General features: G+C 45.2%; 1 protein-coding gene across 1 annotated transcript in view; it reads right to left on the bottom strand.

Annotated features, from left to right (window-relative positions):
* SEMA3C (semaphorin 3C) overlaps positions 1–14,881 on the bottom strand; it is a 159,385-nt gene that overhangs the window by 76,246 nt on the left and 68,258 nt on the right. The window contains exon 2 of the mRNA XM_066633126.1: positions 3,330–3,490. Within this exon, the coding sequence (XP_066489223.1) occupies positions 3,330–3,490 (161 nt within the window). The remainder of the gene's footprint in view (positions 1–3,329; positions 3,491–14,881) is intronic.

The following is a 14,881-nucleotide window of genomic DNA, read 5'->3' as shown; positions in this document are numbered from 1 at the left end:
TGAAATACATTCGTTCTAAAATAACAAATGTGCAGCGCAATCCTGAGCTGCACTTGGACTGGTGCAAGTCTCTTGCACCGGCCCAGGAGGCCCATAAACATGCTGGCTAGGCCAGCGCACAGAGGCGCACTGGCCTGTGGAGGCTGGAATAAGCCTCTGCACCAACAGAGGCTCTGAGTCTTGCGTCGGTACTGAGGGATCAGGGATTAGCCTGTTCTGGTGGGTCCTCTGATGGACTGTGGCCAACATGGTCAACCCCAATGCTGCCCCGGAGGATGGCTACTGATGGCCTGGAAATCACAGAGCATAATGATAGGACTCAATGTGCTCAGTCCCTTATTTCCAGTCTGTTCTTTGCGTAGCCCTGTGTCCTGCACCAACCAGTGGTGGATCTAGTGCTGGGCCCACAGGGCGACTCCAGGACCACACAGGAAGCTTTATTAAGACTCCCGATGCAATAGGAGACAGTACTTCCGGTTTTCCAGAAGTACTGTTTAAGACTGTGGGGAAGCCTCAGAACTGTTCCCCAGTTGGCTCTGGAGTCACGGTTCTGGAGTCGCTCCATTTCTTTGGTAAGCATGGGAGGGCAGCGTGGTGTGGGAGACCTTTGCCCCAGGGCACCTTGAGGTCAGGTCTCTTACTGGCACCAACTCTATGAATCTGTATACAAGGTTATTTTTTGATCGCACAGACTCTTAATTGGATGTCATTAGTATGCTCATGACACCCAGCTCTCTTGCTAACAATTCTCTAATCTATATAGTATTTTCCCATGGCTGGGAACTAGATCACTGAAGCTGAATCCAGGTAAGACTGAGAAAGAACAATCTGAGACCTTAAAGAGATTGGGGTCACTTGTCAATAATGAACTTCAGCTTTTTAGGATAATGCAGGTTTTCATTGTTTCTGAATCTATGACTGCACCAAGATTGAAGGGGCAGATTGTAATATTTCTTTCCAATAAAATTCAGCTGAGAAAAGGTCTGGACCCCCTTGTCTAATACAGTGGTTTAATCCATGAATGCATCGTCTACAGAATTGATCATTGTACTGCTGCCTATATATGGTGCCCTTGAAAAACTATTGAGAAGCTCAGGATTACCTGACAAGAATACATTGCTAATTCTCCCAGGCTTGCAGTCTCCTGGGAATAATTTAAGATTTATTTAATACGCTTAATACGCTGCCTTGATGATTCTGATGATTCAGCATGAGTCTCCCAGGGCAGGTACGATTAAAACAATTTTTAAAAATACAAAAACAAACAAAAACTAAGCATTAAATCATTGAAAAAAATATTTGCTCAGTAATGCTCTGCATATGTGTCATGCACAAAACACTTCATGTGTATGATCTTTATGTAGTCCTTACAATCACTTTGAAAGAGAAGGCTTACAATTGGACAGATCTGCTTAGGTCAAATGATGGTGGCAATATTGTAAGGTAACATAGAGCCCTACAAATGGATTCCATGGCAGCGATTCCATGCCAGGGCATGGGCAGAAGTTTGCATGATATTGGGAGATAATTGTTGAAAAAAGTTTTACTGCAGCCAATCACCCGGAAGAATGGGCTGGCTGCTTCTTCATTAAAAACATGGCCTGTCTGCTCATCTGATTAATCCGCAGCGGGAAAAATTGCAAAGCAATGAGAGCTGCACATGCATCAGGACAATCTCTCTTTGGGGGTGGGGGAGGGGAGATTGTTGGGATGCTTTCAAAAGTGGCTTTTAATGTGTGCACATGTGCTTTTTTTAATGTTCCTCATTCTGGCATTCCCCCATGGTTGCCAGACTGCAAACACTGCTGAATATATTTGAGTTGTAGCTATTCTGATAAATACAGTCAGATCCAGGGTGAGTTTAAACAGTCTCCTTTCTTCAAACATTAAGAAAAAAACTGTTATGCTCAGTTTACTAACATACATCCTTCCTCTGAAATCAGTGCAGGACATGCTAGCACAGGGGAAACAAACGCAGGCCACAGGAAGTCGACAAGAGCCTTCAGCAAGTTGTAGTAGCGGATGGAGGGGTTCACCAGCAGTGATCCTGGCTGTAGGAATAAAGGGAGCTATGAATACACAAGGGTGTCCTTGTTTTCATCTATGTTTTCATGCACTGGCAAGTGCATGTTCTTTGCTGTCCCTGCTTAGGATGTATCGGATTGCAGCCCCATGAACAGAAGCATCAGGAAAGATTATAGTGTAGACATGAAAGTATTGAGAAAAATTGAATGATTAAAATGAACATTGGTGGCACAGAGGGTAAAGTAAATTATCTTCTGCATCCCTTGTGCCACAAACACTGGGTTGACCTGCATAAACAAGCTGAGTTAGTGCAGGTCAAGAGTTCTAACACATTTCTCTGAAACTGGCTGGCAGAGCTGCACTAAGACCTGGGCAAGCGCAACCAAATACTCCTTTCTGTACAACTGAGAGATGCAATTAGCAACTAAACCTTTTTTTTAAGGTGCATTGTGACCTTACAATCACATTGTGACCAGTACAATCCTATGCATATTTACTCAAAATTAAGTCCCATTGTAAATAGCTTTACTCCCAGGAAATTGTGTACAGGATTGCAGCCTTACTATCATTAAACAACTGGGAGTCAAACACCCTTCCTCCTTTACTACAGATCACCTACTGATCTACCAGTAGATCACAATCTACCTTCTTTATCTTCGGATTCTCCAGTTTACTCCAAGATGAGGGAAGTTCATGTAAAGAGCCTTGTTAAAATCCCTGCATGTCAATCTGAGTTCCACAGCTCCCTGATAAACATACGGGTGGTGCTTCCTTATCTGTGATGGTTGTGTTCCCAGACCCCTCATGGATATCGAATTCTGTGTGAAATCAAATCACACAGACTTCAGGCACAACTGAGCTCCGAACCAAGTATCTGGAGCCATTCTAAGGCCCAGGGAGGTTACTGGCTTCAGAATGGCCTCCAGAATGGAGGTTACTGGTTTCTTTACTGGCTTCAGAATGGTCTCCAGTGGTCCTAGACTGGAGGTCCTCAGCTTAAAACTGGAAATACCCTTCTAGGACCTCCAGAGACCATTCAGAAAGGCTGAATCTGGCTCAATGGGAGTTTGGGGACCCACGTTGAGCCAAATCGACAGATCCGAAATCCATGTAGGCTCAACCTGTACTGCCCAAAATTGAATAATTGTTTGAACATGTTGTGTAACATTACAAGCAGCCACTGTTCAGTGAAGGCAGGTACCTGGATTGCAGCCTGACAATGGGATAATGAAACATATTGGTTCCCCACCACCACCTTTAAAAGTAAAACAATCCTGGATTCCTTAAGTACTCTGTGAACTTACACTCAGAGGGTCCTGGCTTATATTATTGATATTCAGAGACAGAATGTGGTCCTTGCTGCCAACATAGATCCGGTCCTGATCTTCATCCATCACTAATATCCTGTAGTCCAAGGGGTGGTGGGAAAGAGCATAGAACTGCGAGGTCTTGGTTTCCTGCAGCTCTGTAAAAGAAAGAGAAACCATGGCTTAGTCAACGCACTCAAGTTGCTTTCCTTGCATATACATTCACATCTCGATAGAAGACGCACAGCCCAATCCTACGCCTGCCTACTCAGAAGTAAGTCCCATTAGAGTCAATGGGGCTTACTCCCAGGTAAGTGGCGATAGGATTGGGCTGGCAGGCTACCAACAACACCGCAAGGATTTAATGGGTCTATCAAGCAGCTAAAGTAAAGATGAAATAATATCCCTGTCAGATTTTGAGCACATTATTCTTACACTTAAGTAACCAGCTGTACTCATGAAGCATCTGGAATAGCTTTATTCATTCATTCATTCAAAGAACCCTGTTGTTTTAATGGAAAATTATTATTTACAGCTGTGCCTTTTAAAGTACATCATATATTAAACCAGTCAATGACTATATCACATATTATGGCAGGCTAGGATCAATAACCCCACCCCACCCCCCAAAAAAAATTTCAGCTAATAATGATAAAATATGAATTAGATAGAACCAGTTCAAACATATTTATCTATTCCCTAAATACATCCTTTTAAAAAAAATGATTTTTTTGGGGGGGGGGAGGGGGAAATGCTTGCATACAATTCAAATGGCTGCAGAATGCCTGCAAGAGCAATCCGGATGTAAACTAGAAGTAGGGGACACAAAAACCAGAAGTCACTTCCCGTTGCTTCCTTAAGGCATGCTGAGTCTGCAGAAGCCCATGGAGTGAGTTGCAGGCCCAGTGCAACCTGGAAGAGGCCTCTGGAGGCACCCAGTAAGGTTTTGTGGTCCTGCAGGGAGCATCAGGTCACGCACATCAGGTCACGACCCACAGTTTGGGAAATACTGCTTTAGTGACTTCAAGACTGGGTAACTGTAACATGCGCTTCGTGGGGCTGACCTTGAAGATGGTTCATAAGAGCAGCCTGCAGCGGTCCAAGTGGTTACAGGAACCAGGAAGTTCTATTCTATTGGACCATTGCTCCAGCAGCTGTATGGGCTGCCCAATCAATTTCAGGACCAAATCAAGGTGTTGGTCCTGATTTTTAAAGCCCTCTATGGGTTGGGACCAAGTTATCTGAGGGACTGCCTTCCCCTTTACATTCCAGCCCACCTTCTTTGGTCATCTGAAAGCAGAGGCGGATCCAGAGGTGGGGGCATGGGTGTTTGGTCCCCCCAAACTGTCGCACCAGCGGGAAGAGCACCCACCTCTGGGTAACAGGTCTACCTACCCAGCAGGTAGATCTAGGCTCTAAGTCTGGGTCTACCTGCCCGGGGTTACCCACCTGATTGACCTGGGCTCTGGATTTAAGGCAGTGCTCACGCCCCCCCAACCCAAACACTTGACTGCCCCTGGGCTCTGTACAATGCTTGATAGTATTCCACCACCGCCCACTTTTATTTTTTTATACCAACTCCCTAACTGTTCTTTTTTACAGATTGCTTTTCTACTGTTGTATGGTATTTATTGTTTCTATTATAAGCCTAATTGTTTTTTGTGAAACTTGTAAACCACCTGTGGCATTTGTTTTCAGCAAAGAAAAGGCACAATACAAATTTCTTACATACATAAATACATACTGCTAGAGCACAACACTGTCACAACACTTCCTAGCACAGAGATAGCAACTGAAAGTAGGAACCTAATTGTTTCATCGTGGGCTTGCACTGGTGCAATATGAGGCACTGCTGGTGTTCCAGCAGCTGGGTCCAATACCAAGCAACAAAGACACTACAGCTGCAATCCTACACACTTCTATGTGGGAGTAAGTCCTGTTGAACTCCAAGGGATTTACTTCTGATTGAAAATGCACAGATTATGCTGTTAGGTCTGCTGATGTGGGGAAGAGGTGAAGGACAGCCTCCTTCACAGGGATAGGACTCTGCAGAAGATGTAGAAGTGCATGCCACAGCTTGTAATATGGTAGCTTGTAAGCCTTGACCTTTCATGTTTGCAATTGTGGACCACTGTGAGGATGAACTGGGGTCACCAACAGCTGATCGAGTGTTATGGCTGTGGGGAGGTTCATACAAACAGCTCTTTCTAGGAGTGACCTGAACTAATTGGAACCAGGATTATTTTGGTTTTTAATCAGACGGTGCGAAAAGATACACAATGCTTTTGGTTCGGAACTTGAACTAGATTTTAATGGTGGGTCCCTGTGAAGTCATTAAGGTTGTCATTTGACCTGGGTGACTGTGTTTTTTTCAGGATTTTAGCCCCCCACCGCCCCTTTAGTCCATTAGCTGGTGTGGATCACAAGCTTCTAAGAGTTCTGGGAGCTGAAATAAAGGGGAAACACACAGCCATATTCCATGCTAATCTCAACATTTCTGGGTTTGGACTGAGCTGTGCCTTGACCCGGTTGTTTGGGCTGAGCATGCAAAGGCCAGAATAGTGGCAAAGCACATGCTCGCGGCTTTGGTAGCTTAGATAGGTAGAGCTAGTGAGGAGGAAGTGTTTGCAGCAAAGTAGCGCCAGCACTGCAGCAGCCTGCTGGCCACATTCATACTGGGCCAATCATACCCAGGCTGTGGAACTGGCTGATCACTTGGAGGATGTGAGAAGATGGCATCAGCAACAACTCTTCCTGCTTTAAGTGCTAAGTGCATCACACTCCTGCAGCCATGCACCCATGCTCAGCCAGTTCGGCTAAACTGAGAGAAGGCAGAGGCAGCCTGAGCGCCCCTTGGCGAGAGAACAGGTACTTGGGTATTTATGTTTAATCCTCAGATCTCCAGAAGACTCTCTTTCCTTGTGGTTTCTTAAATTAAAAGGAGAGGATCAGGATCACCACCACAGAGAAAAGCACCTCTTCCCTTCCTTGCCCTTATTCTACTACACCTCCTTCCTTCCTCCAAATGGTTGCTGGCAGCATCAGGAGTACTCAAGGCTGGCCCAAGAACTCCTGACACTTGAGGCGGCATGCCAAGTGCTGACCCTCTTACCTGGTGAAGTACCAGCCTCTGCTCTTCCAACACTCAAGCCCACTGTTCCTCTCTCCTCCACACTTCTGTTTTGTTGTCGTCCCCGTCCCGTCCCCCCGTTTCCTTTTTAAATCCAGGGAGGAGGAAGATCTGTAGAGGCAAGCAGCTGGACAGGAGTGTGCGCCCCCTGCCAGTCTGCTGCCTGAATCAGTCTGCAGCCTCAGAACCAGGGGACATCCACTAAAATTGAGTGTTGGGAGAGTTAGAACAGACAAAAGAAAATATTTCTTTACTCAGCGTGTGGTTGGTCTGTGGAACTCCTTGCCACAGGATGTGGTGCTGGCGACTGGCCTGGACGCCTTTAAAAGGGGATTGGACAAGTTTCTGGAGGAAAAAACCATTACGGGGTACAAGCCATGATGTGTATGGGCAACCTCCTGATTTTAGAAATGGGCTATGTCAGAAGGCCAGATGCAAGGGAGGGCACCAGGATGAGGTCTCTTTTTGTCTGGTGTGCTCCCTGGGCATTTGGTGGGCCGCTGTGAGATACAGGAAGCTGGACTAGATGGGCCTATGGCCTGATCCAGTGGAGGCTATTCTTATGTTCTTATGTTCTCAGTTGGCCGCATGCATGGGCTGGCCCCAGGAGCAACCCAACACAAAGAGGCAGGAGATCCATCATTCAGCCTCAGAATGATTCCATTTTTTAAAAAAAGTTAAAGTGGAGGAGGGGGGGGGAACAGGCCAATGGTGTTTAACAACTTTCTCCCCCATAGCGGTATGTCTAAATCACATACCTCAGCTGTTGCTTACCCTCCATCCCTCCTCCCCCCCATGGTAAAAGTACTGGGGGAGAGTAATTTAGGTTGGGAAAGAGTTTAAACACAGCACCACTGCCTAACTTCAGATCCAGTTGCTTTAACCCCCCCCCCACCCCAAATTTTTAAACCCAATCATGTCTGGATATCCAATCACAGAGCCTGCATCAGTGTGCTTGCATATTTGAAAGGCAGGGGGATTGGAGTGGAGAGTGATCCTGCATAACTTGTGGGAAGGAGCAATACAGAAGGGACAGTTTCCCTAGAAATGTGCTCACCTGTCTAGCCCTGAGACACCTCACTGCTCAGGGGGGCTGGCAGTTACACAGCATTCGGCACTGAAGTTCCACTCACAGTGAAAGTAGTGCATCAATCCCCTACATCGCACACAATCGGAATGGTGTTGCTGAGCATCTTATACAATGGAGGCATAAAGGGGAAGTTTGGAGGAAGGAAACTGAAAGTAAAGAGTATTCTGATGATCATTTATTCCTATTCCCTCCCTTTTTTTTCTCCCAGGAGGAATATATATTTGCATTAAGGGTTAACCACTAACTGCTTGAATTGCAGTCAGTCCAAGGACGGATTAATTGTTTAGTGTTAAACAAATTGGTTTTTCAATTAAATTTTCATCGACTTGCCAAAGTTCTGGGGCAAGATGAGGAGTCCAGAATTTTCGGCCAAGAAAGTGAAATATTTCAGCTTCTGTGATTCTGGAGCATTTTCCAAAATGGTTTTCTGTCTGCACAACCTCTGGGTAACTCATTTAGATTTCCTATTTCTCACTCGCTTCGGAAAGCACATCGGTGTGGAACAGGTTTCTTTTACTTGCTGCGCTTTAGTTGAACTGATTTTATTTTTTCCATATTCTGATTTGCTTATGCATAATTTCAGAATCAAGAGGGGGATTTTCATTTTCATTTAAGTCTGCACAGAGGAGGTTATGCACCCTTTCCCCCACTTGTTTCTCTGGGCACAATCCTAACCAACTTTCCCGCACTGGCACAGCAGTGCCAGTGGGGCATGTTCTGCATCCTGCAGTTGGGGGGCAGTCTTCTGGGACTCCGCAAGGTAAGGCAATGTTTGTTCCCTTACCTTGGTGCTGGAAACTTGGTTAGGACTGTGCCCTTTGATTCTCCCAATGCATTAAATCTCCAGCAGTACCAAATGGCATATCAACGCCAACCAAGAATGACTGGTATGTCCAGAAACATTCAAATGAAGCCAGTCACAAGCTAGCTAAATGGGAAAGTTATTCTGTCAGGCTATCCAGACTTCTCAAGTGGCTTCATTCAGAAAATGCTTTTGGACTGAAAAGGGGAAAGGCTGTGAAAGGGGAAAAAAAGGGGGGGGGGATTGGAATGTGGAAAAAAGCAAAGCTAAGACTACCAAATTAGACTACCATTAAAACAGTGACCTCTGTTCAGTCTAGAAAAGCAAAATACAGGAAATTGTTCATTGTCCCTGAATGCTCCTGGTAGAACTGAACAATTTCCTGCACTTTCCCTTTGGCCTTCTAGGAGTTCAATCCCATCCTCAGTTTTGTTAGTATTACCTTACTTTCTGCTTTCATTTTCTTTATTCAAAATTCTGGTTCACAGTCATATGTTCCCTTTTCACTCCATGTTTTATTGTATCCTATAGTTAGCGGCATGTACTTTTTCAGTAAATGCGAAATCACATCACACAAAATTGGCATCAAGAAAAGAAATAAAACTATTTTTTTCTAATAAAACAAAGTAACTCCAATTTTATTCATGAGGTGCTGCTGTTTCCTTTCCATACAAGTTACAGAGGTCTCTCCAGAGCCTCTGAAGGCTGGAAGGATCCAGCAAGGCATCACAGATTCATTCATCTTATTGGTGCAGGGCGGGTTTCCACCGCCTGATGGCTTCAGCTTTCATTCAGCAATATCCACCTCAGGTAAGGAAATCATGGTTTTGAGAGGGCATCATTCCTCTCCCAGGGGCTTATTCTCATTGCCCCATTATCCAACTGCAAGAAGGTGAGGTGCTGGGCATTGCAAGCAAGCACACAAGCTGGGGTTGTGTTACGAAAGGAGGTTCCTACCACTTTGTGCTAAAAGAATTCTGGGTTAACCAGGTAAAATTGTCTATTGATGCATGCTATTGACCCCTCCTGTAAATATTGGACTATGATCCTGTTCCATACCCTGTGTGGATGTTCTAGATTTGTATGATTTGTTTTTGTTTTTTTGCCATTTTGCATGCCCCCTGTATTGAAGCAATTGTTTGCATTTTTTTCCTGTGCTGTTTTGGCTTCCTCCAACACCCTGCCAGGAGTTCTGGAATCAACAGCATCGCCAGAGGGGGTGAAAACCACTAAGTTTTGCAGGGAGCTTCCCCGCAGTGTGCAAGCAGCTTCTCCCCCTCCCCTTCAGAGCTGTTCTGGGCTGAGTCAGAGCCATTGTGGGTGCCTGGAATGGCTCTGAAGGGGAGGGGCTGCTTGCACGTCGTGGGGAAGCTCCCTGCAAAACTTAGTGCTTTGCACCCCCTCTAGTTATGCTGTTGTCTGGAATGCCTGTGTACTGCGCCGACTTTCACTATATCACCTATATTACCTTCCTCGTGCATGTATACCTAAACACTTTAACAGCAAGTATTTTTTTTAAAACCCACCAAAGGTCACGCCTCTACCTACAGTGTCCGTTCAAGTTCGGGGGTTGGCATACTGTGTTTATATGCAACATATTTATGGTGAATTTGGGAAGCTTAAAATTAGCATACCAAATATCAAATAGGTAGAGTAGCATTCTGTTGAGTTCAATCTAGGGGATCATATTTTGGCGTGATATTATTGCAGAAACATAGTTTCTAAAAGATTTCCTTCAAAATTCAACATCCATGTTTTGTGCAAACAAAATTAAAATCCCATTTTTGCCCTAAATATTCTATTTTATACTTCAGATGCCGTGCGGTTTGATCTCCTGCAAAACAATCCAATTGCATGGCTTAAGAATCTGGGAATGTGACCAACGTATCCCAAGGAAAGCATTAAAAGCCTGCATGTAAATTGAGCCATCAGAAAGTTAAGCTTCTTAGCAGGGCTGTGATTAATATTTTTGCATAGCAATCAAAAGAAAGCTGCTGTGTAACTCCTTCAGTAAATAACTACTGACAATTGTTTCACAAATGTTACCTTTGTTCTCCCTTTTAAAGAAGGTCAGTTACTTTGGTCTGGCTTTTCAGAGGCAATTAAGCCAATAGCAATGATATTCACACACTCAGAAATCCAATCTATAATGCCAACTAATTTACACACCTATTGCTTGAAACTGCAACAGAAGATGAGAATTTGCTCTCCCTTATTCTCCATTAATGGAAAATCAGAATGCTACAGCCCAGGGGCACCTCTCCGTATTTGGGGGTGGTGCCTTTTGCTGTACTGCGCATTTCTAGTGGCAGGCAGAGAGGTGCACTCCAGGCACAGCCTCCACAGAACAGCAAACATGGACACTCAATCCTCAGGCTTAAAGATTAATGCTGGCAGGTTACAGTGCATAAGAGTTTAAACACAAGAAGGACCATCAACAAACCTTGATCGCTGAGACTAACCAGTTGATATGATCAAATATTTTGATCATATCACTCATTATGCGCGACAGTTCTCAGAACAGCCTGGTGAAATTGCTAAGGACTGACATTGCCCCTCTCCCTTCATTTCTTTGGCCTAATTAGCCAGTCATATCATGTATTAGCTTTTCTCTTCCTTTCTGTTTCCTGCTCAATCTGGTTCTGCTGTACAAGGTCAACAACTTTGCAGTGTTCAAGCTGCTGCTGCGGGGATTTGGGCTGTAGACATTGCATTGTGTCTGTACGCAGCGAGGGAGCTTCCTTTTCTTTTTCTTTCTATGGGGGGCAATAAAAAAAGCTCTTCTCTTTTTGGTGCTTGAAGATGAAGAGCCACTTCAATCAATAGTTGGCATACTTAAGGTGACAGTTCCATTCTCAAGGGTACTGGGATTCACTATTTTTTCCAAAAATGTAGTTTACTGTATTCCAGAATGTTCTGTCTGCTACTCCGAGTCTAAGCAAACTATTTGCCGGCTTAGTACAGCCTCGTAAAGCCAATGGAGCTCACTGACGGAAAAGGCAAACACATTTAGCATGACTTCACTTTTGGTAGCTCCACCAGACATTATCACTCTGATCACTTGTCATCTCTCTTCTTATCTAGAAGTTATTGTTGTTGGCAACCTTCAGTCTCGGAAGACTATGGTATCGCGCTCTGGATGGTGGTTCTGGCACAGCGTCTAGTGTGGCTGAAAAGGCCGATTCGGGAGTGACAATCTCTTCCACACTGGGAGCAAGTGTAGTGTGTCCCTGGTCTGTCTCCCTGGCTGTAGGCCTTCCTTCTTTGCCTCTTTGCCTCAGCCTGTTGGCCAAGTGTCTCTTCAAACTGGGAAAGGCCATGCTGCACAGCCTGCCTCCAAGCGGGCCGCTCAGAGGCCAGGGTTTCCCACCTGTTGAGGTCCACTCCTAAGGCCTTCAGATCCCTTCAGAAGTTATTATTATCTATAATATTCTATAATATTCTTATCTAGAATATTAAACATCATTTCATTTTTAACATTTACATCCCACCGATCTCCCACTAGGGGTCCAAGCTGGTCCACAAAACACATTAAAACGGTATGGGATGACTGCTATTGTCATTGTTCCAACCTCAGCTCCAAATCTCAGTGTTCTGTTGTATTACAAAGTCCCCAGCCAAAGTCAGGTATACAGCACCCTCAAGCTTTGCTCCTATTAACCATTTGACTCAAGGCAACAACCTTCTTCCTATTCCTTTATCTCTTACATCAGGGTCCCCCACACATACATGCTCCTACAGAGGTGCAAATTGATGTCTGCCTGCCCACTTACTCCTGTTACTCCTATCTTCTACTCCAGTGTCTTCAACCTTGGGGTTGGGACCCCAATGGGGTCATAAAGCCTCAGCTGGAGAGACACGGAAACTTATGAGAATGAAAAAGGTACTGAACTAGAACATAACCAAGTAGAGGGAGAGGTATCTGGTGTACCCCTTCGTTGTTGGCATCCTTCAGTCTCAGAAGACTATGGTGTCGCGCTCTGAATGGTGGTTCTGGAACAGAGTGTCCTCTCCAGTGCGCGAAGCCTGGGTAAAGTAGGTATGGAGGATAGGCTGTTACCCATGCAGCAAATCCCCCCTCTCCACGTCGCTGGAATGGTCCAATGGAAAGGCAGAGGCCAATACGGTTGGTTCCAGCGGCGTCGCAGGAGTTGCCAGAACGTGACTGTGTTCAGCCATGAACTGCCTCAGGGACTCCGGCTCCTGATTTTGCCTCGAGGTTGACTCCTGAAGCCTTTTCCATAACTGGATGTAGCCACAAGGCAGTGGAGGTTTGGGGTCAGAGTTTTCCTTCTCTCAGATGAGCTGCCTTCCCAGGCTGACGACTCCCATCTACCCGGTACCCCTTCAGGTACCAGGAAATTGTGTCCCAGTCCTGCTCGGGTTCTTAGCAATTGTACTAAAATAGCTTTCATTAGTGCCAGGCTTTCTGGTAACTTTTCCTGCTTTCTCTAATATTTGGTTACAGTGAATAGTGCTGGGAGAGTTACCGGCATTGGGGGGGCAGATAGGGTTCTGGGAGGGAGGGCAATAAATAATATTGGGGTCGTGGCACAAAAAAGGTTGAAGACCACTGTTCTACTCCATTGTCCCTACTGCCACCGCCCTCTTTCACTCTCTCCACTAGTAGAGTGCAGAAAATGTGGAGAGCAAAGCAGAACAGAGGGCAGCAAGTTTCTCTGTCCTCTCTCCCATATTCCCTCTTTTGCTCTCCTCCTCAGCTGGGAGAATAGGTAGAGGGAGAGAAAAAGAGTAGTGAAGGAAGTGATAAGTTCAGACAGTATCATGGTGGTGGCTCAAGATGCATGCTCAGTCCTATGCTCACCTTCTGTAGCACTGTGAGTGCTACGGAAGGTGAGTATAGGGGCTGATCGTGCACCTTGAGCCACCACCATGCTACTCTTGAAAGTATGACACATGAAAGTTGGGACCCCCTGCTCTACATGGTCTACTTCAGTGGTTGGTCAAAACATTTAGCACCTGGACCCATGTTTAAGAACTGGGACCTACCAGAAATGCTGTCAATAACCTGGAAGTGAGGTTGTGGTCAGAAGTGACACCATCAATTTAGGCTTCACAGCTAAACCACAATCAGACAAAGGTCCCATTACAAAGTATGCATGTATTGTTATTTTGTATAGCTCGGAATCCAAACATTCCAGCTCAGAAGCCAAAGCAGAATATAGACTTGGATCCTTCTCCAACCACACAGCCCTGCCCCCTTTCCAGCATCCCATTGTTCCAGGGGAAAGCACCAGGCCTCTCTCCCACTGGGGGTTCTCCCTGAACCCTGCATTTTCTGCTTTGCATTTTCAATGGCGGCTGGGCTAAGTGCTATGCGACCCACCTAAAATTGGCTGATGACCCACCTAGTGGGACCTGAACCACAGTTTGAGAAATGCTGGTCTACTTGCTATTACTGCAGATCATGCCCCCACTGTCTGCCTTCAAAGTTGGGAAGCATAACTCTCAAGTTTTGTGTTTGCTGATTCTGGCCTTATACCTACAATAGCTGGTTGCATAACTCCTCTGGACTTGCTCCCTTGCCTCCCCCAGCCAATTCAAAATTGTACGTGCCAAATTCCATAAGTTCATAAAGATGAAGAAGAGTCAGCTTTAAGCCCCTCCAGCCTACGAAACCTATCTAAACAGCTGTCACCCCTATCTGAGGTAGAAGAAGCCTCATCAGCACACATGAAGTGTTCCTCTTTTGATAAAAATCAATACAGCAACAAAATATCAGCTGAACTGGCTGGATTTCTTCTCTTGCTATGAAGAAGAAAACAAAATAGCTTAAAAAAGCCAAAGTTGCAAAAGTAACTACCCCGTACACAGACACAAAAATGAGCATTTGGGGAAATGTTGAAACTTTTCAGCTGCTTTCAAAACTAAACAAACTAAACTATTTAAGCAATGCGAAATATAGATACCTTATCCTACAGCAGCGATTTTTCAACTACTGTGCCATGGGACATTGGTGTGCCCTAAATGGTCCGAAGGTGCACAGCAGGAGTTTGGGGGAGGGCTGTTTTTTAGTAGGTCCATTGGGCAACGTGAGCTCCCTGCTAGTAGTGCGTGGTGCCTTGATAATTTTAGCATCTTGTCAGTGTGCTGGGAGATGAAAAAGGTTGAAAATTGCTGTTCCAGGGCCTTGGTTTGCTACAATGGTTTGCCTAAGTGGAGATGTTTCCCTAATATCAACAACCTTTTTACTGAGCAATTTCATGCATTGAACATGGAAGGCCCAGGAGGTTAGGAGCAGAATGCAGGGCAACTGTTTGTGAAAGCAAGAGACTGGGCATATCTACAGGTGCTTTCCTGTTTCCTTCTGCGCAGTGGGAAAAGGACACTCCATGACAAGTAGTCATAATTTGTGGAGCATTTTCATTCTCCTAGGTAAAACAAGACACCATTAGAAACATAGCACTCCAATGGCGAGCTCACACCAACACACACATCGAATCATGGAACCTCGTCACATGTTAGAGTGAGTGCATTCATCTCTACTACAAGTAGTAGATGCGTGA

The sequence above is a fragment of the Tiliqua scincoides genome, chromosome 7, assembly GCF_035046505.1.
Source record: "Tiliqua scincoides isolate rTilSci1 chromosome 7, rTilSci1.hap2, whole genome shotgun sequence".
Taxonomy (NCBI): domain Eukaryota; kingdom Metazoa; phylum Chordata; class Lepidosauria; order Squamata; family Scincidae; genus Tiliqua; species Tiliqua scincoides.
The sequence above is the reverse complement of the archived record's forward strand: the minus strand, read 5'-3'. Positions and strand labels throughout refer to the sequence as shown.